Raw genomic sequence first — 24,135 nt, forward strand, 5'->3', positions numbered from 1 at the left:
TAAAACTAATATGATTCACATTTGCTAACACTTTATTTCTTACATTCCAAATTAAAATTTAAAATTTGCTAAATTTTATTATGAAGCAACTTAGTTATGTTTTATTGATAGATTTAAATTTAAATCGAAAAATCACACAACATTTTTGTATAACCGAAGAATATTATCGAAGTATTTCATTTTGATGTAAGAAAATTATCGTAAATATGGAACGGTTAACCAACAAACAAACAAAAATGTAAATTAGCTAACTAGAGGGTGGATGAGAAATTTTTGAAATTTTGAGGGAAAATGTAAAAATACAGAACTATGAGGGAGCCAAGTGCAAAGCTAAAACAGAAGAAATACAAAATGCTGAATCATTTGAATTATTATTATTGACAAAAATGGATAATTATTGAGTTTGAGTTGAAATTTAAGAGATTAGTGGGACCGGTAAAACAAGAAAAGAAAACCTAACCACTCAGCATCAGCATTAGCAGATTAAAGTTAATAAGTTAATTTGCAAAAATTAAAATGACAAATTAAAATAAAGCAGAAAAACAATCAATGGAGCAACCATGACACCACTTAACTGTGTAGAAAATGGCCAAGTCAGCACATTTTCAAGGGACAGGTCACAGGATAACCATAAAAATTCTGGGGACCCACCACAAACTGTACACGTGGCAGACAATATTACTAACGATAATATGTTTAATTAAACAGAAAATTGATTAACGAAGAACAGTCGCTGATAACAATTGCAAAAAAACAATGGATGATCAAGACATTCATAATTGCATAATCAAACTGGTTAGCTATTTTTTTTTGATTTAATTTGTTGCTATATTAATACTGAGTTATAGATTTTGAATTTGAATTTTTGAATTTTCTGCAGAGAAAGAATCCTGAAAGAAGAAGAGAGAAGGTTTACATAGGATGCGGGGCAGGCTTTGGCGGCGACAGACCATCAGCGGCGCTTAAGTTGCTTGAGAGAGTTAAAGAGCTTAATTATATAGTGCTGGAGTGTTTAGCTGAGCGCACTCTTGCTGAGCGTTATCAGATTATGATGTCTGGTGGTGATGGCTTTGATTCCCGCAGTATGTTAATGTCAATATACACTAGGGTTTAATTGAATTATAATAATCTAGAATCGATTAATTAGCGGAATGCAAATTACACGATTATTCATAAATGTGTTTTTTTTTTCTTTTTAATTTTAGAATTGCATTTATGCTGTGAAGAGTTTGTTTTGATTATTGTTTTCTTATTTTTTTTATTCGTTTTGTCGCAGTCTCGGATTGGATGAATGTGCTCCTTCCCTTGGCTGTTGAAAGAGGAACTTGCGTTATAACCAACATGGGGGCAAGTAAGAACATAAACATCAAATTACTAGATGACATTATAAAAGAACTCTCTTATATGTTGTCTCTGAATGTTTGACGATTTTACTGGTTAGTGGATCCGCTTGGTGCTCAGGATAGTGTTTTAAGAGTTGCTAGCAATCTGGGGCTTAGTGTTTCTGTTGCTGTGGCTCGTGAGGTTTCTTGCGATAAGTCAGGTATTATATGCCACCTTTGGGGGCTTGTTATACAGAAATTTGATAGGATTACTTCACTAAAATTCCATAAATGTAACTGAGTCAAATAATATGTACATTTAACTGTCATCATGTTGCGTGTGCCATAAAGTTCTAGAATTTGAAAGCTCTTTATTTTCATGTTCAGGGTCTCCGTCCAAGGAATCAAATGTTATGGAAGGTGTAAGTAAGAATCTGGTTCGCATACATGTATTTCCTTTTTGCATTCAAACTTCATGAAACTTGCACCCTTGATTTTGATGTAAATTCGCTTTTCAATATTAAATTTTATTCTCTGTGATCAAGTTCCAATTTGTTACTCTTAACAACATATAATAATAGAGCATTTGAACTTCACAATTAAAATTTCCCTGGTAAGCCTAACCCGATTTTTGGTCTCATCTCCGAAGGGTATCAGCACATATCTTGGAGCAGCTCCAATTGTTGAGTGTCTGGAAAGTTATCAACCAAATGTTATAATTACTTCACGAGTTGCTGATGCTGCCTTGTTCTTAGCACCAATGGTATATAATTTTTCCTTTATGTCATACCTCTATTTTCCTCGCTCCTTACCTGATGATTTATACCTTATGTTTGTATACTCTTTTATTGAAGATGTGACATTTGTTCTTCTATGGGCATGTTTCACCCATGTTATAAAATCCAATATCAGATATGAAATAGAGAAAATAGCAACTCAACTGCCTGAAAATAATAGTCTTCCATTTGTGAAATAACAGTATATGAACACATAATCTAATGCATGTTTTTTTATCAGAATATTACTGGAAATAGGAATATTATTATGCAATGCAGTCCACATCTTTTCATTAAAAGAAGTTGGCAAGAAAATAAAACTTATGAATATGTAACAAAGCATGATAACTGCACTATCATGTAGCTAATGGCTTTAACAGTTTTGTTAAGCTGGTTGCTTTTTTTTTTCCGGAACGTAGAATTAAAGCAGTTATGTAGTCTGCTTTGTTTTGTCAGTTCTGTCAGTTTATTTCCTTGCAGCAAGAAACTTTTTTGATGGCTTTGGAGTTCAATTAGGTTTACGAACTCGGTTGGAATTGGGATGACCTCAAGGAGCTAGCTCAGGGATCATTGGCGGGTCATCTCCTAGAGTGTGGTTGTCAGCTCACAGGAGGATACTTCATGCATCCGGGTGAGCTTGTTCTATATAATCCTAAAAGGATTCCTAAAAGCCCGTAAAGATAGAAGTACACTTAATGGCTATAATGTTTACTTATACAAATTTTCTCTGTGATAGCCGACATATACCGAGACATGTCTTTCTCGACTCTGCTGGATGTCTCACTTCCTTATGCGGAGATAAGTTTCAATGGACAGGTTTGTGTAGCAAAGGCAGAGGGCAGCAGCGGTGTACTAAATTTCAGTACTTGTGCCCAACAACTTCTCTATGAGATTGGAGATCCAAGTGCTTATATCACTCCAGACGTGGTAAGTATTATGTGTATTTTGAAGGCGACGTGTCATACAAGGACTGCGGAGAGATAATAAATTGAAATGATTCTTGGTGCAAAGGTAATTGATATTCAGGATGTTTCGTTCAACCCATTGTCAAGTTGTTGTGTTCTTTGTGCTGGGGCAAAACCATCTTTAGATTCTCGGCCAGATAAACTCTTGCGCTTGGTTCCAAAGGTTTGTATGCTGTCAATCTTGATGTAATTTATGCACAATACAAACTGAAATTAATCAAAATTTTCTACTCATAGTTTTATTTTATTGACTACCCAATAACAGTTAAACCTACTTCCTCCTATTAGTATCCAACTCACCAGCATAACCTTATGGAGCTTGTAGCTCTAAAATCCAAAGCTGTTTTACGAATATATGACAAAAGAAAAGGCTTAATAATTTAAGCCCCATATTGTACAAACTTCAGAGCAATCATAAAGCATATCTATGTTAGTATGCTAATGCCATGCGACAGAGCTCTGGCTATTTACCCTTGAAACTCGTTATTTCTTTCTTTCTCGTGTTGATTTGATGCTGGGTCAGTTTTCAATACTTCTTTTGGAAAACTCAGTTTTGAGTTCAACCATTTTCAGTTGGAAGCAAGGCATTTTCTTGTTCTGGATTGGTTTTGGGTCTGATTCATTGTTTTCAGGATTGTGGTTGGAAAGGATGGGGAGAGATATCATATGGAGGGTATGAATGTGTGGCACGTGCTAAAGCTGCTGAATATCTAGTAAGGTTGGTATTCACAGGGGCATGTTAATTAAATTGGTGTTGAGCTTTTTGCTCTTCTAGTTATTTTATTTTAAACATTTTTCTGAATTAATATGTTCGTGTATTTATATTAGGTCAGGTCATGGATGGATGAAGTATGTCCTGGTGCAAACTGTAATATCATCTCATACATAATTGGACTTGATAGCCTGAAGGCTACTAGGACTATCGATAAGAATTTATCTTGTGCTGCTAATGAAGACATAAGGCTACGCATGGATGGATTGTTCGAGCTAAAGGAGCATGCAGTGCTATTTACAAGAGAGTTTACAGCTTTGTATACGAATGGACCAGCCGGTGGAGGGGGCATTAGGTTAGTTTCCTTTCCGCTTCTTGCTCCTTTTTTATTGTTAAAAATAGCAACATAAAGAAATTGTTCTTCGAAGTTAATTAGCCTAGAAAAGAGAATTGTTTTCATTACTGGATGATGATTATTCTTTTCGTTCACTGATGCAGCACTGGATTTAAGAAAGAGATAATTCTCGAAAAGCTGATGGTAGTCTTGCAGCCTTTTTCATATTACCATTACTTACAGTATGAAAAATTCGTAGCTGGAAAAATAAATAAATGAAACTTTATATGGTTTTCAGATCGGACGTGAACATGTCTTCTGGTTGTCTGGAGTAAAGCACACTAAAGAAAGTAGTTTAGATGAGAAATACTTTGATTTAGAAGAGAGAAGAATCAACTGGGGGGATGCAGCCAACAACCATTCTCGGACAGAATCTGCTTTACCAACATTTATTAAAGCTACCACGGATGATTCTTGTGAAGAATGTTCTTCGCCGATGATTATGCCCTCTCCTGCTCCATCAGGCCAGAAGATTCCGCTTTATACTGTAGCACACGGCAGAACTGGAGACAAAGGAAATGATTTGAATTTTTCTATCATTCCACATTGTCCTTCTGATATTGATAGATTGAAGATTGTTATTACACCTCAATGGGTAAAGGGGGTTGTTTTCAGTCTTTCAAATACCTCTTCGTTCATAAACTCGGATGATACCATGAAGCGAGACAAATGGATTACTGAACATGTTATTGTAGAGTTATATGAAGTCAGGGGAATCCATTCTTTGAATGTTGTGGTCCGTAACATTCTAGATGGCGGTGTTAACTGCTCACGGAGGATTGACCGCCATGGGAAGACGATCTCAGATGTTATACTGTCTCAGCTAGTCGTGTTGCCATAATGAATGTAATCTCCTTCAGCTTTCTCGACCACTTTCAGATTTTGATAGCTGCTAAATTTACTTGTGCAGTTTATATATATAATATTTCATTTTATTGTAACAGTGTTTGCCAATAAATACAATTTGTTCAAATAATATTTGGAATATCTATTGATTTTCCTTCATATAGCATTTTCAACATTGCATTTAAAAATGCGAAGTCATGGACTTTTCACTTGTATTAAATTCAGTTCGGCACACCTATGACCTAACAGAGTCAAATTTGACGTGATACTAATAGAGTCGGGTTTGAGTTCGAACTACATAAATCAATTGCTAAGTCAAGTTTGAATTCGAACATCAAGAAACTCCACTGACTCACGAGACTAATCGATTTTTTTTTTATCTTTTATAATTGTAGTTATTAAAATTTAATTTTTAATTCTTTTATACATCGAATCAAATTCAAGTAACAATAGAACGGTCTGCAATCCAAATTTCCTGCATTATAGCAGCAAAGAAACTTCCATTTTTGAAACGAACACAGACGAATTACATTCTCAATGCATTTAGTTATTGGCAGGGCAAAATTAGTAATAACTCAAGACTAAATCATACTATAAAATTAGGATTTTGTTTTATCAGACCTACTCAGCTTAATAACCACCAGAAGTGAATAATTTAACATAAATCATAATTTAATCTAGAAAAAGTCAGAAGAACAACCTGTTTTTACTCCAATCCTATCAGAAATCATCCAGTTTTAGCAAAATTAAACATTCCAAAATTTACCTCATAATAATGGGATCTCCAAACACGTGTCCAGCGTAGACCATCCACTTTACAATTCATTTTCCACCCTCACAACAAAAGGCAAATCCCACCTGTTATATTCTCATATAAATCTCTTTTTCTTTTGACAAAACAAAGACTTTGTCCAATCAAATTCATTTCTTAATCACGCACACTAATCTTGATTATCGGATCATTATCTCCATATTTTTATTTTTCTGCAGCTGTTAGATTTCACTTTTGAGCAGAAAAACGCGATTAAACGATGTCGTTTACGGGAACTCTCGACAAATGCCAGGCGTGCGACAAGACTGTTTATGTCGTTGATATGATGTCTATTGAAGGTGTTCCGTATCATAAATCTTGCTTCAGATGCAGTCATTGCAAAGGACCTCTTGTGGTAATTATTTTAATTAAAATGTTTGGATTGGATTTAATTTTTTGATTGGTTGGATTAGTGATTGAGAAAATTGTGTATGGCAGATGAGTAACTACTCGTCGATGGATGGAGTGGTGTACTGCAAGACGCATTTTGAGCAATTATTTAAGGAATCGGGGAATTTTAGCAAGAATTTTCAAACAGGTAAGATTTTTCTGATCTTCTGTAATTTTTAATTAGGGTTTATCTATCCTTTAGTAACAGTAAATTCTTGTTTTGTGGCGTTTTTTTCCCCCAGGGAAGACGGAGAAGCATCATGAAACGGTATTACTCTAATTTGATTTGCTTTCTTAGGATGGATTTCAATAATTTAATGCAATCTGATGGATATAGTTGTGTTGAGGGCATTTAAATGTATCTTTATGTTTTATGTAGCATTACTGATTTAGAAAAGAATTTTGGTATTTGTTGCAGTCGAAGGCACCTCCCAGCAAATTGTCTTCCATGTTCTGTGGAACTCAAGACAAATGTGCTGGTTGCGGAAAAACAGTATATCCTCTCGAGAAGGTTGGTATCTACTTGGCCTACGTGTCTTGGTCATCTTTAATATTGTTATTTTATTTTATCGTTCTACCGTTTGTTTAACAAATTATTTAAACTTTGGTTTATCTAATTTTGTTAAATAGATGTGTATTTGGATGGCTCGTATAGTAGCTACAAAGTCCACATATTATTATTTGTTTAAAGAATGGCTCATTTCCTTCATGGGATGGTTATTCTTCTTTAATTTTATATATTGTTATCTCTGGCAAAAAAAAAAAAAATTTATGTTGCACGAAATTTGTTTCGCCATACATTTCCGTATTGAATGTTTTTCTTTTATCATGGGGAAATGGAGCATTCGTGGGAGAAATTGAACCCAAAAACAACGTAGCATATTGCTACTTAAAGCTTATAATAAAATTTCGTGTTATTTGATTATAAAAATTTAATTTAGACACTAAAATTTAAAATCATGCAACATATGTTTTTTTAGTAAATTTAGATCAATTTGAGCTTACGTGTCGATTGAATCTTATTATGTTGTATTTTCTTTTTAAATTAATAATTGGTATATTAAATTTTTGTGATTACTTACTACGTACCTTCGTAATTATATTGTGCAAAAATTTGATTAACCATAGATTTTACAGTATTAAATTTTCGCAGTCGCTAATTTTTTTCTTTTAATTTAGACACTAACTTCAAAATCATAAGCAACATGCATGGAGTTTTTTTTAGTGATTTTAGGTAAAAACAAGTTGCGTAGCACTTAAATTTTATCATGTCATATTTTCTTATAAATTCATAATGGATATTAAATTTTTATGGCCATTAAACTCTCATTTTTGGTTCAAGAAAAATTCATTATTATTTCAATACATGGCGATATCCGATTACCACAGAGAGTAATTTAGTTTGAAATTACTTCAAAATCTTTTTGTTGTTTATAATCTTGAAGTTCATTGCCTAAATTGAAACAAATTGAAATTCACTAACCAGAATGAAATAACATAAAAATTAAGTGAATGTGAAAATTTAATACTCTTTATATTTCATTTTCGAAAGCTTTTTACTCCATAATTTTATATTTATAATCTATTTTTATTAATATTTTTGTTTTGCTGTTTATTCGTTTTTGGTTTTGAGTGTTCCTTTTTTGTGCGACATAGCTCTCGGAAGCTGTTACAAAAGCTAAGCAATGTTGATTGATAATGTAATGTAGGTGACGATGGAAGCGGATTGTTTTCACAAGACATGCTTCAAGTGTGCACACGGAGGATGTCCACTGACACATTCATCATATGCGTCTCTCGACGGAGTTTTATACTGCAAGCATCACTTTGCTCAGCTTTTCATGGAGAAAGGCACCTATAGCCATGTGCTTCAGGCCGCTTCCCATCACCGGAGATCAGCGTCCTCCTCCACACCACCTCCAGAAATGACTGAGCCAATAGAAGATGGTGCACCTGCTGCTGAAGATAATTAACCACTCTTTAAACATACATATATACACACATGCACAGCACAGTAAAAATATATATAATGGTTCATAAATTTCTTTGCATCATTTACTTTTATCATCAAGTTGTCCTAAAAAATGGTTTGATCTAATGATCTTTGTTGGCAGATGCAGCCAGCCTGTTGAGTGATTGATTTTTTTCTTCTTTTTTTGTGTAATTTGTTACCACATTTGTTCCTGGATTTTCTTTATTTATATTATTGATACCATATATTGAATTTTGCTCCATTTCTGCCCTCACTCTTCTTGCTGTCAAATTTAATTAGACAAATACTATACTATGTTATTGTTTTTCATGGTTTAATTGAGATATTATAAATGAGTTTTGTATCTTTCAAGTTTCACTACCACAAGAAATTGCATCCATTGAAATTTAAGATTCTGTTGAATTATGCTCTATACTTATAGAATTATTTATGTATAAATAAATTTATTTCATTAATTATTTTATTAGAAATATGTTAAATTTTATAAAATGAAAAATTTTAAATTCCCAAATAAATTTATAAGTAAATCCAATACAACTATGTTTATTTGTAAATAATTTTTTTTAAACCAAACACACCACTAATTTAATTATTTATTTTCACAAAAAGTCTTTTAGTATTATAGAATTCAAACTTTCTTTAAATTATTTTAATACAATTACTTTATATAAATAATTTTACTTTTTATATTATTATATTAGCAAAATAATTACAAAGCCGAAGATAAAAATAAAAATGACAATTTTTTTAATCTTCGCCTAATAATGATTTTATTTAATCACTACCATAAAACTATATGTAAAGTTGTAAATAAAATAGAAAATAACGTAGCGTGAGAAATTTCCTCATTTTTTAATTGTGCCATTAATAATTTTATAAATATTCATCTTTAAACTAATTTTTTTTTTTATAAATCGTGGGTTTATATTTTGCACTAAAAAAATAATACTAGCACATCAAGACTCGAGTAGTCAAGTGTATGTGTATCTAAAAGAAATTAAAAGGACAAATATGGATAATGACTATTGGTCATATAAAAGGGGCGTATTTCTTTCGTGTAAAAAACCTATTGACCGGAAAAGAAAATTCCGTCAGAATATCCATTTTTTATCAGATTCTCACAAGTCCCGACACTCACATAAAGGGTATTACAGTAATCATACAAATAAAAATCTACGAATCCCAAGCTGAGTTCAGCTCCAGCCCAGCCCAGTCAATGACAAAATTCCATTTTCTCACTTGCCAAACAGGAAAAAAAATTGAAACGAAAAAATAAAATTTGGGATTTTATAGTCCTTTTATTACGTACTGTCTCTTCCACTTGGCTCTACACTTCATTTCAGTTCCAAAACAGAACGGAAAATGAAATTTTCTCGTTAGCTCTGTCATTTTCCTCCCTTAACTATTATTGCTGCTGCTAGTTTCTTGTCAAACTCCGCCGTGTAATTTTTCTCTGTAAAACTTTGCTCCTCTTGATCGGTAAGTTTTTCCTCGCTTTTTAAGCGTTTTTTTAGCTTCTTATGGTCAAATATGAGCTACTGATTCAATTTTAGTCAGCTATGTCTGCTTCTGTTACTGTATGTAATTTTTTTTTAATTTGTTTGACCAGGTGGTTGATTGTAATGCGATGAGAGCTTGTTTTTAATTGCATTTGATTGATTCTTATCAATATGGATTTAGCTTGTAGTATTCAGCAACCTAATGTTTTCCATGGAACTGAGGTAACAGCTTATAATAGATTGTCGAGTCGGTTATATTCTAGGTTAAGATATAGAAATCCGAGTATTGTTTTGAAAGATAGGTCGTCCACGAAGAGAGGCAAAAGTTTTGCGTATAATAGTTGCTTGAATTCGAGTCTGCTATTGAGAGGAGGATTTCATAGCCATTTGTCCAGTGCACATTTGAAGAATAGCTCATCATTTTGTGGTTTTAGTGATGGTTTTGGTGTGTCAAAGGGACTTAAGTTGCAATGTCAAGGTAATGATTCTTTAGCGTATATTGATGGGAATGATCGAACTGTTGAGTTTGTTGAGAGTGCTGTGGGGTCAGATGATGGTGTGGAGTCGAGTAATTTGGGGAAGAATAAAGGGGAATATAAGGAAGAGGCGGAGATGGAGACACCTAGCTCGGATGAATTGATGGAGAAGGCATTGAGAGAATTAGAGGTTGCAAGGCTTAATAGTACCATGTTTGAGGAAAAGGCTCAAAGGATATCAGAAGCTGCAATAGCCTTGAAAGACCAGGCAGCAAATGCATGGGATAATGTTAATTCAACTCTTGATACGATTCAAGGGATTGTGAATGAGGAGGCTGTTGCCAAAGAGGCTGTCCAAAATGCAATAATGGCCCTTTCTTTGGCTGAGGCCAGGCTTAGGGTGGCAGTAGAATCTATTGACAGTGCAAAAGGAGAGTCCAATTCACCAGTTGGCTCTGGAGAGAGTGATGTGGAAAAAGATACGAGGGAAGAGGATGAAGCACTTTCTGCTGCTCAAAATGATATTAAGGAATGCCAAATGAATCTGGCAAATTGTGAGGTAGAGCTAAGGCGTTTGCAGAGTAAAAAAGAAGAATTGCAGAAGGAGGTGGATAAGTTGAATGAGGTTGCAGAGAAAGCGCAGATGGATGCTTTGAAGGCCGAAGAGGATGTTGCAAATGTTATGCTCTTAGCAGAGCAAGCAGTCGCTTTTGAGCTCGAGGCTACTAAACGAGTAAGTGATGCAGAGATTGCAGTACAGAGAGCACGAAAGCTTCTCTCTAGCTCTTCTGTTGATAAGGAAACAGCCCAGGGGTATGTATCTGGGGATGACTCTGTTATCGAGGAGGAGAAGGGGAACGAAGGACAGATTGCTGATGATAAAATAAATGGGCCAATTGAGGCTGACCTTTTAGTTGGTGATCTTTCAATAGAGAGACTATCTGATAAAGACAGCCAGAGTTCTAAAGAGTTATATCACTCTGATGACTCTGCTGATCATGAGAATGGAAAGCCAATTTTAGACTCTCTGAAGGAAGCTGAAGCCGAAACAGAAAAGTCAAAGAGCGGGGTTCAATCTAAAAAGCAGGAAATGCAAAAGGATATGACTAGAGAGAGTTCAGCTTCATCCCTTAATTCTCCGAAGGCGTCATTGAAGAGATCTTCACGATTCTTTTCTGCATCTTTCTTCTCTTTTGCTGAAGATGGCACAGAGTTCACACCAGCATCACTTTTCCAAGGTCTCGTAGAGTCAACAAGACAGCAACTGCCTAAATTGATCGTTGGGTTACTGTTACTCGGGGCAGGGTATGTATTATTTATTTCTTACTGTTAGTAACATTTAGGGAGTATTTTTTTGAGGATGTTTTTTGTGCATCATATTGTGAGTTTGTGCTCAATGAGCCATCTGATGATATTTCTGATAGTTTTGCAGAAATGCCATGCCCATTATTTTGGATGTTTGAGATTCTACTAAATATGTCAACATGATAATTTGATAATTGAATTATGTTTCTGAATTTCCAAACCAAACTTCTTCTTTCCAAAATTTTGAATCAGCAAGATTATGTAGGAATGCCATGGAAATGTGATTTCATGCTGACGCCTTATCGAAGAACTACATTATATTCCCCTTTTATTGCAATACTGAAAAGAAAAGTTGAAGTGCTGCTTGGTTCTATAATGCCTATGTCTCTAAAGTGCTTGTTCAATAAATTAATACTTATCATATGCTTGTATTACTAATTTCTGCACATAGTATAAGGGCGGCTTTCCCCCCTTCTAAATATCATAATGAGGCTAAATTGCATGCAGAGTTGCCTTCTACTCTAATCGAGCAGAAAGGAGTACTTATGTGCTTCAACAAACAGACACTGTCACCACCAGTATTGATGAAGTTTCCTCAAATGCCAAGCCTTTGATAAGACACATACAGAAACTCCCCAAGAGAATTAAAAATCTACTTGCAATGATTCCTCATCAAGAGGTATAATTCTTTGGATTATCGGTAATACAACACTTGTATTAGTTCCTTACCTGACTGTTCCTTTGTTTACAGGTGAATGAGGAGGAGGCATCTCTATTTGATGTGCTGTGGCTACTTCTTGCTAGTGTTATATTTGTGCCCATATTTCAAAAGATTCCTGGAGGTAATTGTACTGTAGTTTTTAATTTTACTTCTTTTTTTTCCAGTTTAATGCTTTAGGACTTCCGCGGCAGTATAGATTAGTATATTTTTTTGGTACATTAACAATAACGCTTAGTGGGCTTTATAGTTCACTCTAGCTTTTGCGTTGCTTTCATGTTGTGTGGTCTGTTATTCTTACGTTAAAGTTCCGTAAATTTTACTGAGGAAAATTTTGTTGCCCTTCAATCATTGAAATCATTGTACTACCTTTTCCTCAAATGCATTTCATATTTCTATATTTTTGTTTCATTAACTGTCTTTGGAGATTCAATTTTAGGTAGTCCGGTCCTTGGATACTTGGCTGCTGGCATTTTGATTGGCCCTTATGGTCTCTCTATTATTCGTCATGTGCATGGGACAAAGGCAATAGCTGAATTTGGAGTTGTTTTCCTGCTATTTAATATTGGCCTGGAGGTGGAGATCTATTCTAGAATTTTTCATGTTGAATTTTGTCTTCTCAAAAGTTAGAATAAAGAAAAAACCAGTGCTGAAGCTCTCTTCCTTCTTTTATAGCTCTCTGTTGAAAGGCTTAGTTCCATGAAGAAATATGTTTTTGGATTGGGCACTGCTCAGGTACTGGGGGTTGTCTCTTTCTTTTCGTAACTGTCATTTTTAAAACGTGCTTCTACTTGCCAATAGTATACTAATTTGTTAACTAAGTTTTCTAAATGTTTATTGTGCAGGTCTTGGTGACTGCAGTGGCAGTTGGCTTGGGTGCTCATTTTGTATCTGGGTTGCCCGGCCCTGCTGCAATTGTCATTGGTAATGGGCTTGCATTGTCTTCCACTGCCGTTGTCCTGCAGGTACCAGGTTATGCAAATTCTATTTAGATATGTGAAGTGTGACTTCTTCACACTAACAACAAGTCTAGGTTAAGAAAAGAAGGAAGGAGTAAACAAAATAAATGGAAAAAATCTATCTCAAAGAGAAGCTTCTTAAACAATTTTCTTTGAAAATGTTACACGATTGAGGATCCATAAATATGTTATAAAGCCCATGAACTTTTCCACATTAAAATGATTTCAGATTGAAAGTTTCATTTTATATTTGAAAATCTCCGCAAATAATTAAAACCACATGTTTGGTGTTAATTACAAATGGCATGATCAGTGGATCGCACACTTGAACTTTACTTGATGTCTTATTTATAATCATATTTCTGAGACGCAAAAGGCCTTTATTTGACATCCTTCTGGCAGACAAGGGAAGTAATACTATTGATTTATTCTCCAGGTGTTGCAAGAGCGAGGTGAGAGCACATCGCGACATGGACGTGCTACATTTTCTGTCTTACTTTTCCAGGTTACTCTACAATCTTTGTGGTAAAAGTTGGTATTATATTGCGAGGATATTCTCTACGATAATGATATGGGATGCTTTCTGTATCCTCTATTTTTCATTTCAGGATTTGGCTGTTGTGGTGTTGCTAATACTCATACCTCTTATTTCTCCAAATTCATCCAAAGGAGGGGTAACTTCCTATAGCAGTTCCTATACTATAATGAATTGCTTTTTTATTTTACTGCAATTAAGTTGTAGAGTATTTCTTTCTGGTGCTATGCTATGGTCGTCTTTAGTCAATTCCCGTAGGCAACCTCACAATCTCTGAATTGTTCGCTCAAAGCTATTATATGATTCATTTCAGTCATGGTTTTAATGCATCATGAGTCTTTTATCCTTGTACTCATAAAGAAATACATATTTTATTATAGGGTCATCTTTTTGAATCTTTTGTAAATTTATAGAACTTGAATACATGGAAGACCAGTTGTGAAAACCATATGCAGCCTGTTATACGTTCATATTTTTGCCAAAAGCATGTTCTACTGTCAACCTTAACGCAGCAGCAGGAGTAGTAGAACCAGTTGCAAGATCCTTATGCAGCCTGTAATACCTTTGATTTTGTCCAATTTCATCTTGTGTTGGACAAATAACCCTAAAATGCAAGCTTAATTTGTTTCTTTTTGTAGAATGCATGTAATACTATAGTGGGGATTATGTTTCTATGAGCCTCATCTATTGGTACCCCGATAGCTGTATTTTTTCGTGCTGGCGATGATACTATTATATTTATACCCTTCTCCTTTCTCAGGTTGGATTTCAGGCGATTGCTGAAGCTCTTGGGATGGCTGCTGTTAAGGCAGCACTTGCCATTACTGCTATAATTGCTGGTGGACGCTTGGTATATGTGTTTTTTAATCGAGTTTTTATGTCTAAGTGATTGGAATGCCTTTATTTCTCAGTATAGATATTGTCTCAGCACCTTTTCTTTTTATTTAGAAAGAATTTCCTGGATTATCAACCCAATAAGCTCCCTACAAGGTGCCATTGATTACAAGTTCTGATAAAATTATTTGCATAAGGTTGTTTTAGTTTGACCGGCAATGCAAGTGGATGCATTTGACCGGGCTATAAGATACAATTATCGCTCAGTTAAAGTGATGCCCATTACTATGCACTCTGTTGCTGAAAATGTATGTCCAGCGCTTAAGATTATTCAGTTGACTTATTTGCGAAGCTTCTATAATGATCTGAGGTGCTTAGGCTTCTATTTCAATGCAACTCGTATGTCCAATATTGTTTGATATTGTCTAGCGAACTTGTATGTAACTAGTGTGATATAGTTCAATAATTGGCTATATTATGCATGGTTGTCTCTTTTTGAGGACTTTATACACACGTATTCTTCTTCTTTTTTCATTATCATGTAAATTAAATGATTCCTACTCTGACTCTAACACTCCTTTATGTTGCTCCGGCAGCTGCTTCGACCAATTTATAGACAAATTGCAGAGAATCAAAATGCAGAGATATTCTCAGCAAACACACTTCTTGTTATTCTAGGGACTAGTCTCCTTACAGCCAGGGTATCACAATTGATCTTCTACATATTTAAAATACTTTTACTTATGGTTAATAAACTAAAGTTTTTTTATACCTTGAACAGGCAGGACTTTCCATGGCATTGGGGGCATTTCTGGCTGGTTTACTCCTTGCAGAAACTGAGTTTTCCTTGCAGGTTGAATCGGATATTGCTCCATATCGTGGGCTTCTACTGGGTCTCTTCTTCATGACGGTACATTTTTGATACTGGAGTCTTGTTTAACATTTGTGTGTGAATATCTATGCTTCTATTGGCTGTCAATCTTGGCTTAATTTTGTTAAAAAGCCATTTGTTCTTTTTCATTTTACTTGCATTATGTGTAAATTCATCATGCTTCCTTGCTTTGTTATTGTAGCCTTTTAAGCGAGCTGTTGAATAGATTTTTCTGACTTTTTTTCTTCATAAATAGACTAGGTATTGCACTTATAAATGAGAAGACCAATGCTGTTTGAGTGGTTAAGCTTCTTTGATAAATAAGAATCTTCTGGCATTAGTAACAAGAATTCTTCTGTGCATTCTCAGGTTGGAATGTCTATAGATCCAAAGCTGCTTCTTTCAAATTTTCCAGTCATTATGGGGACTTTAGGACTCTTGATTGGTGGCAAGACTCTGTTGGTTGTTTTAGTAGGCAAACTTTTCGGTGTTTCAATCATATCCGCAATAAGGGTTGGTCTTCTTCTTGCTCCGGGTGGAGAATTTGCGTTTGTGGCTTTCGGTGAAGCTGTTAATCAGGTTTCTTTTCATTTAACTGCACTTTTTTTCCCATAAGATTATTCAACTATGAGAAATGTTTTTAAGTAAAGGCAACATGGTATTCATTTCATTCTGATCTGGTTCTTATTTAGCATATGCATTTCAACATTTAAAAATCTCCTGCGCCTTCATGAACAGAGGTGTGAGAAAATCTTATCAATAAGTTTAGGTCATGTTGTTTGAGAAATATGATATCAGGGAAATTATACCCTTCTGAATAAGACCTTGTGTTTTTCTTCCTTTCAATTTCTAAGTACAACTACTCAACTTATTAAGAAATATCAGACCGTTAACTACTCAACTTATTATTGAAATAGCGTACAGCTTTCATATGGTTAGTGATTAGCAGAATCTTTTCATCTGCAGGGTATAATGACTCCACAGCTTTCGTCTTTGTTGTTCCTTGTGGTGGGGATCTCAATGGCCCTGACACCATATCTAGCTGCTGGAGGTCAGTTAATTGCCTCACGGTTTGAGCAGCATGACGTTCGAAGTTTGCTACCAGTTGAAAGTGAGGTAAGATGCCTTACATTAGAGCTTATAACCAGTATTCTTTTTTACTTTCTGAATTTTCTGTAACATGTGTCTCTTGGTTTAATTGCATTTGCAGACGGATGATTTACAGGATCATATTATAATCTGCGGATTTGGACGTGTTGGCCAGGTTGAAACAACTAGCATAATATTTTGATTTCATAAATTGATCAAATTCTACTGCAAAAAGCATATATATGAAAGTTTATATATTTTTTCCGGTATTGCTAGATTATTGCGCAGCTCCTCTCAGAACGGCTAATTCCATTCGTTGCTCTTGATGTTAGGAGGTAAGCCTAGGATCTCAAGAAGATGGCATCATCTGGTTTTTATGAGATTTCATATATCTCTAGATTTGAACTACATATGTAATAAACGCAGAAAGTCTTAACAAATAAAATTAGGGTATTTCTTTTAGTAAAAGTGCTTAAAAGACATGCAACGTTCAGTTTTTTTTTTAACATTTTTTTCTGTTATTTTCCCCTCTTTTGTTTTATGGTATCTGAAATGGCATGTTTTATTTGGTTACTTGAAAGTTTGTATCTTTTCAGTGAAAGAGTGGCAATTGGGCGTGCCCTTGACCTTCCGGTGTATTTTGGAGATGCTGGTAGTCGAGAGGTAAAGCTAAATATACATAACAAGTATGTGCATGTGTGGCTCAAGTTTTTGACTATGTTTTCTCTGTCTTGTTAGGTCCTTCATAAAGTTGGTGCTGAAAGAGCATGTGCTGCAGCAATAACTTTGGATTCTCCAGGTGCTAATTATAGAACAGTTTGGGCATTAAGCAAGTATTTTCCCAATGTGAAGACCTTTGTCCGTGCTCATGATGTTGATCATGGCCTTAATCTGGAAAAAGCAGGGGCTACAGCGGTAATATTCCGATGACTCTTCAATCAACCCTTATGTCTATTAGGCTTGATTGCTTTAAAAATCACGAGCTTTAGCGTGTTTTGCAATTTTAACACGAACTTTTAATTTTGAAAATTTAAACATGAATTATCATTTTTTTTGCAATTCAAAACATCGAGCAACTTTCCGTTTAAAAGATGTTGATGTGGATACTGGAATATACACTGTCCCTGCATCCACATCATCAATTTTTAAATGGAAAATTGCTCAGTATTTTGAATTGTGAAAATTCAAAATTGGTGTCTGACATTGCAAAAATTAAAATTTGTGTTAAATATGCCAATGACGCTAAACTTCGTGATTTTAAAGCAATCGAGCCTTTTCCTTATGAATGACTATATAATATCATCCATTTTCGATGTGATATTTTCAAGTTGGTATGATAGCGACTGAAATCATGCATATTTATCCTTCTATGTGAATTCTTTAATGTTGAGAATGAATATTTACCAGGTTGTCCCTGAGACGTTAGAGCCAAGTTTACAGTTGGCAGCTGCTGTTCTTGCACAGGTAATACAAAATTGATATCATCAAACTTTCTTACTGGTTATTGCAACAATCAATTATTGTCATGGTTAAAGATCGGAAACACCAATCTACTATGGTTTTATACCGAATTACCATGTGTGGTTAGTTCCGTAAGTTCTGTTAACATGAATGATGAAGCCCGAAAATGAGTTCGTTATGAGCTAGATAAAACCCAGTTTCGCATGAGTTTTATGATATGCACCTAATTGCTTGAATTAGCCGAGGGGTATACAAATCTATTTTTTCATATGCATCGAATTATCATTATATGGTCGATTGAAAAATAATTAAGCTGTCATTTTTTTTAAGGGATCATATTTAATGTATGGTTTTTGTTCATTTGTATATTTTGTTTATTTCTGTATAGGCTAAGTTGCCTATGTCAGAGATTGCATCAACTATAAACGAGTTTAGGTCCCGCCACTTATCCGAGCTCACTGAGGTACTTGCTGCATCTTTTTTTTTTCCATAAAAAAATAAAACTAGAATTTTCATTTTCTGCAACTTATGAGTGGAATTTTGTGTACTTGACTTGTTATTACCTTTGCAGCTGTGCGAAGCTAGTGGAAGTTCCCTTGGCTACGGATTTTCTCGTATACCCAAACCTCAGCTTCCTGACCTTTCAGACGAAAACCAAGTTTCGGAGGGAACTCTAGCAATATGAAAACCTCCTAGACTCGTTAATGAAAAGGTATATTTTTGGAAAAAAAAAAAATGTATAATGCAATTACGCATAATTGTACAGAAATACACTGAAAGAGGCAATAGCACACTCACCTTCACCATAAATCCAAGTATGAAAGTTTTGGCAGACCTTGATGTGAACATAGGAAAGTGAAAACTTTCTGTTGTACCTTCATGTTTTACTAGTTTAGGACTCTGGAAATCACTCTGGAAGTTTGAGTTTTCCAACATAATTCAATATGCTCAAAATTATTTCATGTAATGCATGCTTGTTCATTGAGACTGAAAAGGAATCTTTTTCGGCTCTTATTATCTTTTTTGTTCTATAATTTTCACAGTTTTTGAGATTGCTGATAGTTAGCAATTGCTATTTCAGTTCGTGTATTCCCTTTATTCCAATCTAGTTAAGAATATTTTCTACACATTGTTTTTAAACATACAACAATAATGTGTAATTTTACTTTTTTTATTCTCTTATATTAAGTCATACATTTTTATAAAGTTTTACAAATATACTTAATTGTTCCACTTAAGAAGTCCTTTTGGTTGTTTCACGCATTAAAAAAACATAAATTATACATTTTTTTTATCCTTAATAATTGTGCTTTGAAATTATACATATTCATTAATTGTTTTGTAAATATGTTTAACCATTAAGATCAAACAAAGAGTTGAAGAGAAAAATTATGCTAAAAACACAGTCAAACTTCTTTTGTGGAACACACAAAATGATGAAGACTTTTTTAATTGAAAAGATAAACAGAAATATGTTCTATAAATAGATAATCCATTAAATTGATCATCAAAAAACAAAAAAATTAGTGTCTATTAGATTGAAATTGAGATGGATCATGTTTATGTCAATAATCTAACTATGGGTGGTGCTCCCCCGTTTACATTAGTCCGCATCATCATCACTCTAACCATGGTAATCTGTAGCTGAAGATCAATTCTTCATTAACAAATGCTTAAATTTTACAGACAACAAAATATTGAACTTTTAAAAGATAGAATATGGAGTCCAAATTATAAACCAACAAATTCATGGAATTAGAGTTGATTCACCAGACCGGCATGATTGTAATTTCTGTTTCATTAGATTTTGGTTATTGTCCTTCCGGAATACATAAAAGAACAATAAATACCAATTGAAAACCACCCAAGTCAAAGGTAGCAGTTCAGGTCATGCCACTTTAAAACCTTTCAAAGTTCAATTATACACATCTTTTTAAGTTACACATTGCAAGTTCATTCATCATACAACTGGTTTAAGATAAGGATGCACTCAAATGTCAAAATCAGCTACCAGTGAACAAATTTTACCGATTTCAAATGACAGAACCAGTGAAGCAAACTTCCAGTCACACGGAATTTTTGGCAGAAAGATCAATTTTTGCTTCAAAATGTTCTATTCCACTTTTGCTTGGTCGCTTTGTACTACGGAGAACAGACACCTGATAGACATCACCGGCGAAATTTCAAAGTTTGCTTTTACTACAAGGCAGCTACAGCAATTGAGACTATACATCTATTTCATGTTTGTAGAACATGTAATGCCTTAGAAGTTCAAGGAATAAAAAGCTTCAGATAACATCATATCCCCTTAGCAATTTCAAGCACGGTTCTGAAAGTAGAACAGTTATTACAAGGAAGCATGGAGTCGAAAAAATGCAAACATGCTGCAATGCATTAAATTCTCATATTGCTCAATAATGATCGGGAAGAAGTTAAAAGACATATTGTTCAATAATGATCGGAAAGAAGTTAAAAGACGGGTAAACCTAAAATTTCCACATCAAACTAAATAATTGCAAGAAATGGGACTGTGCCAAAGAAGATGATGATGATACCTTTGGTCGTTCCATAGAGCTTCCAAAATATCCTATCCCAAAAGACAATGAAGTGTATGCAGCTGCAATCTCTACCGCTTTTAGCTTTGGAGAATTTCCTGGAGCCTAAAAGAAGATATAAACAAACATGAGAAATTCACAATAATGTAAATTTAATCAAAACAGGGTTGTACTCCAGAGCTAACCATCAAAGGAGCATCAGCTTGTACAAGTAAAATTCCTGCACTTTTATCACTGATTTTGCTGTCCGTAAAAATAGAACATAGAACCTTCATGCTAGCAGATGCAGGGCCGGCCTGGGAACTAAGAAATAAAAGGATATAGTCAGCCTAGCAATTTACTGGGACTTATATAAAAAAGAAGTATCTGATTATCATAGCATTCAGAAGATTTTGCCACAATACTAAGCACTAGGGGAAAGCATCAAATCAGATCTCTAATGTGCTGCATAAAGCAGACGAAGCCCGAAGGTGCACATGAATATCTAACATGCAAGTAATGGAAATGTAGTTTTTTCTTAGACAGACTTAAGGATTAATTTAATCAAGTCCAACTCGTCTCTCATAAGCTTAATGATGTTCAATCATTCAGTGTACACAGCGAAGTGTAAATAAGTAAGTGTGTAAATGTACATGAGACTTAATTTCAATAGTTATGATGCTTCAAAAGGTGGCATTGAGAAAACATAAGGCAAAAACATATCCAGAAAAAGCCAATCATACATTGATGATGAAACACAGCACTCTCTGGAAGCAAATCCTTTTATTAGATATTCCCCTGCGCCAGAAACACAACATCCAACAATAAATGGAGACCCAAAGGGACCTTTTGAAGAAGCCCAACAGCCTGAACCATACATTGCTGCCAAACCCACGCGACCATTGACCTGTTACATTTTTTTATGAAAACGAAAAAGATTCAGATTATAACTTTACTATAATTCTACAATGTGGATACCAAAACGATTCAGAAGATACAACTAGCGTAATCACCTTGAATGCTATACCACCGCTGGAGCTTCCAGAAGCTATATTCCCTTCAGAATCAACACAGATAGCTCCAATAGTGTCCATGATACTGTCCTCGAATGTGCTTGGAGTAGATTGACCGCCACCTTTCCCTTCTGCTGAGTTGCCCAACTGAGCTTTTAACTCTAAAATAGTAAAAATATAAATGGAACTCTCAATCACAAAGCATTAATACCCTTAAAAAAAGCTTATCAAATAGCATGTCAAAAAGAAACAAAAAGAACTAGCAGAGCCATCTAGAAAAGCCTTATTGTAAACCCAATAAGAAACTTAAATGATAGCTAAAAAAATGGAATTTAAAAGATGTTAAGCTAATTAATGCGGAAAATGATCAGGCAGCCCACAATGGTGTGAAGGGCTAAAATATCATGACGGGAACAAAGTGATCAATGAAGATAAGGTAACGTTCAAATTCTGAAGGTATGTAAGCCAAAAAATTACATCACATTGTACATGTTTTTCTAAATAAAAAAATTGGTTTAGTAAATGGCAAAGGAACCAAGGGGTACCTAATTCATTTATGGTCTCTTGAGAATTGCTACCCAGTCCCTTGTTAGGACTATCATTGTCAGCAGTTGTCAATAAAACCATCTCTTTAAATCTTTTCCACTGTGCTTTTGCCCTTTCTGTCACCAGCCACTGTTATAAGAATATGAAAATGTTCAATTAGACCATTCCAAGTTATTATAAGAATGTTCTAGCTATAAAATAGATATGCCAAAACAATATTTAACAAGTTCCAAAATTATAAAAAGTTACATTTGTTCTTATTGCTTAAATATAATTAAGGAAATAAGTTAACCTTGTCAGCCTCAGCTATAGTTTCAGGCAAATCAAGGCCTTTAGATTTTGCCCACACACGGGCACCTTCACCGACCAAGAACCTAGGTGTACACAATAAACTCCATGAGAAAATAAAGAGGAACATTTTGAAAGTTAAGGGAAAAAAATTGAGATCGTGAACATAAGCTCCTCAAAGAAAATGATTTTTGCCAGGTAACAAACTCCTTTACATCAATTGAAGTAGGGAATTTCAAGTATGTTAGAAATTTCTAATGCCTTATGAATTCCTAAATGCTCATTTAATAATTTAATGATTTTAAACCAAGGGAACAATTAAATTAAGTTTGAGCATTCTAGCCACTAAGAAACAGTGGATAAATTTCTAGATATGTCTAAAGACAGCAGAAATACATGTTTTAGAGAGCAGGAATAGTAGAATATATTTACATAGGAGATATCCGACCCAACGGTGAAGAACCTATCATTTGCTCCTTGGCCAATGAGGCAGCAATCTGGATGGCATTTCGAACACCTGCTCTGCAACTAATGAAATTAACATTCAGTGACCTAATAGAAAATATCATAAGTACAGATCAATGTGAAAGCTAAAGAATTCTCTTAGTAACTTAATCAGACAAAATTCTCATTAAGGAAGTCTGTTATTCAAGAATACCTCGCACTGCTCCAACAGCTCCAAACATCCCAGAGGCACCATCCATAATGCTAGCATCACACTCCACATTTCCATCTTCTGTCATATTGGAGCCTCGGCCTGCATTAGTCCAGGGATCATCCTGAAAAGAAGCAATAACGGGAAAATGTGATTACTCACGTATTAACATGCATATAAAATAGTGCACCATAGTTGAACAAAAATTATACATCTGTAGGACAAAGCTACTGATGTCATTGTATCAGGCCCAAATTTAGTGCCGTCCTCTAAGCTCAAACATGCAATAGAAAAAGTAATACAACCTTATAGCAGCTCTATCAACTAACTCTACACCGGGAGAAATAAAACTTTCGCAAATTCAATTTCAAGTAGAACAGCCAATTTCACATGAATTGATTTATTCTTTCCAAGTTGTTTCCAGCTAAAATATTTTTTTTGCTTTATGCAATTAATTCATCAGTAAGAAATTAGAAAAATGAATCTAACAGGCTAGTATTCAATACGTAATTTACTACTAACTAGCTAATTTGATGCCTCGAAAAAAAAAGACTAATTCGAATTAAACGAGATTAACAGAATTACAATAAAAAAAATTCATAAACAAAAAAACAGACACCTCTAAAACTTGAATGGCGGCTGTGACGGCATCTAGACATCCACCGGAACCCTAAATCAAATAGAGAAAAAGGGCAAACATGTATTAAAAACCTTAATTAATTAAATTTGATCTTAATTAGATAAATTAGAGTATGTAATCAGAAAGAGTGAAATAGATAAGAAAAAGAGGATATATTATACCTTGCTAAGAATTGCAGCAGCAGCGAGACAAGCGCGTTTCATGGCGGACCTTAGCGGTTTCTCGCTGGATGGCGCGTGATACCCCGCGCCGACGTGAACGGCGATGAAAAACCTAGGGTTTTGATCTTCTGTCTTGCTAGCCATTTTTATTAAAGAGTGTCAGAGTGCTGTAAGCTATATTTGAATAGAAAACGATTCGCGGGTTTTGTTAACGGAAATATGAAATTTTCTTTTAACCGAAACTTTTAGATCTTTTTTCCAGATTTTAAACATAATTGGAGTTTATATTAATACAATAAAAATTACTGCAATAAATTTTTAGATTTAACTGAAATTAAATAT

General features: G+C 34.5%; 4 protein-coding genes across 6 annotated transcripts; 3 read left to right on the plus strand and 1 right to left on the minus strand.

Moving 5' to 3' along the window:
* The first annotated feature begins 706 nt into the window (after nucleotides 1-706).
* LOC126653786 (uncharacterized) lies at nucleotides 707-5,129 on the plus strand. Of its 3 annotated transcripts, none has more exons than XM_050347722.2 (13): nucleotides 707-795; nucleotides 881-1,082; nucleotides 1,277-1,351; nucleotides 1,442-1,543; nucleotides 1,710-1,744; nucleotides 1,972-2,085; nucleotides 2,615-2,729; nucleotides 2,835-3,025; nucleotides 3,110-3,226; nucleotides 3,696-3,776; nucleotides 3,892-4,130; nucleotides 4,274-4,313; nucleotides 4,408-5,128. In XM_050347722.2, the coding sequence occupies exons 1-13, from the start codon at nucleotides 757-759 to the stop codon at nucleotides 5,008-5,010; spliced, it is 1,953 nt and encodes a 650-aa protein (XP_050203679.1). In that variant the 5' UTR covers nucleotides 707-756; the 3' UTR covers nucleotides 5,011-5,128. The 3 variants fall into 3 exon arrangements, with proteins under 3 accessions (XP_050203679.1, XP_050203680.1, XP_050203681.1); XM_050347723.2 differs by having other exon boundaries at nucleotides 3,696-3,781; nucleotides 3,897-4,130; nucleotides 4,408-5,127; XM_050347724.2 differs by lacking the exon at nucleotides 3,110-3,226 and having other exon boundaries at nucleotides 3,696-3,781; nucleotides 3,897-4,130; nucleotides 4,408-5,129.
* Nucleotides 5,130-5,944: 815 nt separating this feature from the next.
* LOC126654152 (LIM domain-containing protein PLIM2b) lies at nucleotides 5,945-8,450 on the plus strand. The gene is made up of 5 exons (XM_050348226.2): nucleotides 5,945-6,181; nucleotides 6,265-6,364; nucleotides 6,459-6,484; nucleotides 6,635-6,727; nucleotides 7,926-8,450. Exons 1-5 carry the CDS (start codon nucleotides 6,047-6,049, stop codon nucleotides 8,187-8,189), a joined length of 618 nt encoding a protein of 205 aa, XP_050204183.1. The 5' UTR covers nucleotides 5,945-6,046; the 3' UTR covers nucleotides 8,190-8,450.
* Nucleotides 8,451-9,444: 994 nt separating this feature from the next.
* Nucleotides 9,445-18,970, plus strand: LOC126654143 (K(+) efflux antiporter 2, chloroplastic-like). The gene is made up of 21 exons (XM_050348214.1): nucleotides 9,445-9,688; nucleotides 9,819-11,489; nucleotides 11,997-12,168; nucleotides 12,241-12,331; nucleotides 12,647-12,783; nucleotides 12,883-12,942; nucleotides 13,053-13,172; nucleotides 13,603-13,671; nucleotides 13,775-13,840; nucleotides 14,462-14,551; nucleotides 15,132-15,236; nucleotides 15,317-15,445; nucleotides 15,776-15,985; nucleotides 16,373-16,522; nucleotides 16,617-16,670; nucleotides 16,772-16,830; nucleotides 17,092-17,158; nucleotides 17,234-17,410; nucleotides 17,903-17,959; nucleotides 18,345-18,419; nucleotides 18,528-18,970. The coding sequence occupies exons 2-21, from the start codon at nucleotides 9,880-9,882 to the stop codon at nucleotides 18,639-18,641; spliced, it is 3,612 nt and encodes a 1,203-aa protein (XP_050204171.1). The 5' UTR covers nucleotides 9,445-9,688; nucleotides 9,819-9,879; the 3' UTR covers nucleotides 18,642-18,970.
* A 766-nt stretch (nucleotides 18,971-19,736) lies between these two features.
* LOC126654145 (putative threonine aspartase) lies at nucleotides 19,737-24,010 on the minus strand. Its single transcript, XM_050348216.2, has 11 exons — nucleotides 23,794-24,010; nucleotides 23,612-23,662; nucleotides 22,996-23,116; nucleotides 22,770-22,854; nucleotides 22,342-22,423; nucleotides 22,049-22,178; nucleotides 21,504-21,664; nucleotides 21,234-21,397; nucleotides 20,697-20,814; nucleotides 20,512-20,616; nucleotides 19,737-20,115 (listed from the first exon to the last, which is right to left on the minus strand). Exons 1-11 carry the CDS (start codon nucleotides 23,935-23,937, stop codon nucleotides 20,023-20,025), a joined length of 1,254 nt encoding a protein of 417 aa, XP_050204173.1. The 5' UTR covers nucleotides 23,938-24,010; the 3' UTR covers nucleotides 19,737-20,022.
* Nucleotides 24,011-24,135: the final 125 nt, after the last annotated feature.

The sequence above is a fragment of the Mercurialis annua genome, linkage group LG6 (genome assembly GCF_937616625.2).
Source record: "Mercurialis annua linkage group LG6, ddMerAnnu1.2, whole genome shotgun sequence".
NCBI classification, from domain to species: domain Eukaryota; kingdom Viridiplantae; phylum Streptophyta; class Magnoliopsida; order Malpighiales; family Euphorbiaceae; genus Mercurialis; species Mercurialis annua.

Bases quoted from the DNA above. Each gene is read 5' to 3' on its own strand.
- LOC126653786 (XM_050347722.2), top strand. From the start codon at position 757: ATGGATGATCAAGACATTCATAATTGCATAATCAAACTG. The intron at 1,745-1,971 runs GTAAGTAAGAAT...TCATCTCCGAAG, and splicing joins AATCAAATGTTATGGAAGGT to GGTATCAGCACATATCTTGG. The intron at 4,131-4,273 runs GTTAGTTTCCTT...TCACTGATGCAG, and splicing joins GCCGGTGGAGGGGGCATTAG to CACTGGATTTAAGAAAGAGA.
- LOC126654152 (XM_050348226.2), top strand. From the start codon at position 6,047: ATGTCGTTTACGGGAACTCTCGACAAATGCCAGGCGTGCGACAAGACT. The intron at 6,365-6,458 runs GTAAGATTTTTC...TTTTTCCCCCAG, and splicing joins TAGCAAGAATTTTCAAACAG to GGAAGACGGAGAAGCATCAT. The intron at 6,485-6,634 runs GTATTACTCTAA...TATTTGTTGCAG, and splicing joins CGGAGAAGCATCATGAAACG to TCGAAGGCACCTCCCAGCAA.
- LOC126654143 (XM_050348214.1), top strand. From the start codon at position 9,880: ATGGATTTAGCTTGTAGTATTCAGCAACCTAATGTTTTCCATGGAACT. The intron at 14,552-15,131 runs GTATATGTGTTT...TTGCTCCGGCAG, and splicing joins TAATTGCTGGTGGACGCTTG to CTGCTTCGACCAATTTATAG. The intron at 17,960-18,344 runs GTAATACAAAAT...ATTTCTGTATAG, and splicing joins CAGCTGCTGTTCTTGCACAG to GCTAAGTTGCCTATGTCAGA.
- LOC126654145 (XM_050348216.2), bottom strand. From the start codon at position 23,937: ATGGCTAGCAAGACAGAAGATCAAAACCCTAGGTTTTTCATCGCCGTT. The intron at 23,117-23,611 runs GTGTCTGTTTTT...GCTTCTTTTCAG, and splicing joins CCGCCATTCAAGTTTTAGAG to GATGATCCCTGGACTAATGC. The intron at 20,617-20,696 runs GTTAGCTCTGGA...ATCTTCTTTTAG, and splicing joins AAGCTGATGCTCCTTTGATG to GCTCCAGGAAATTCTCCAAA.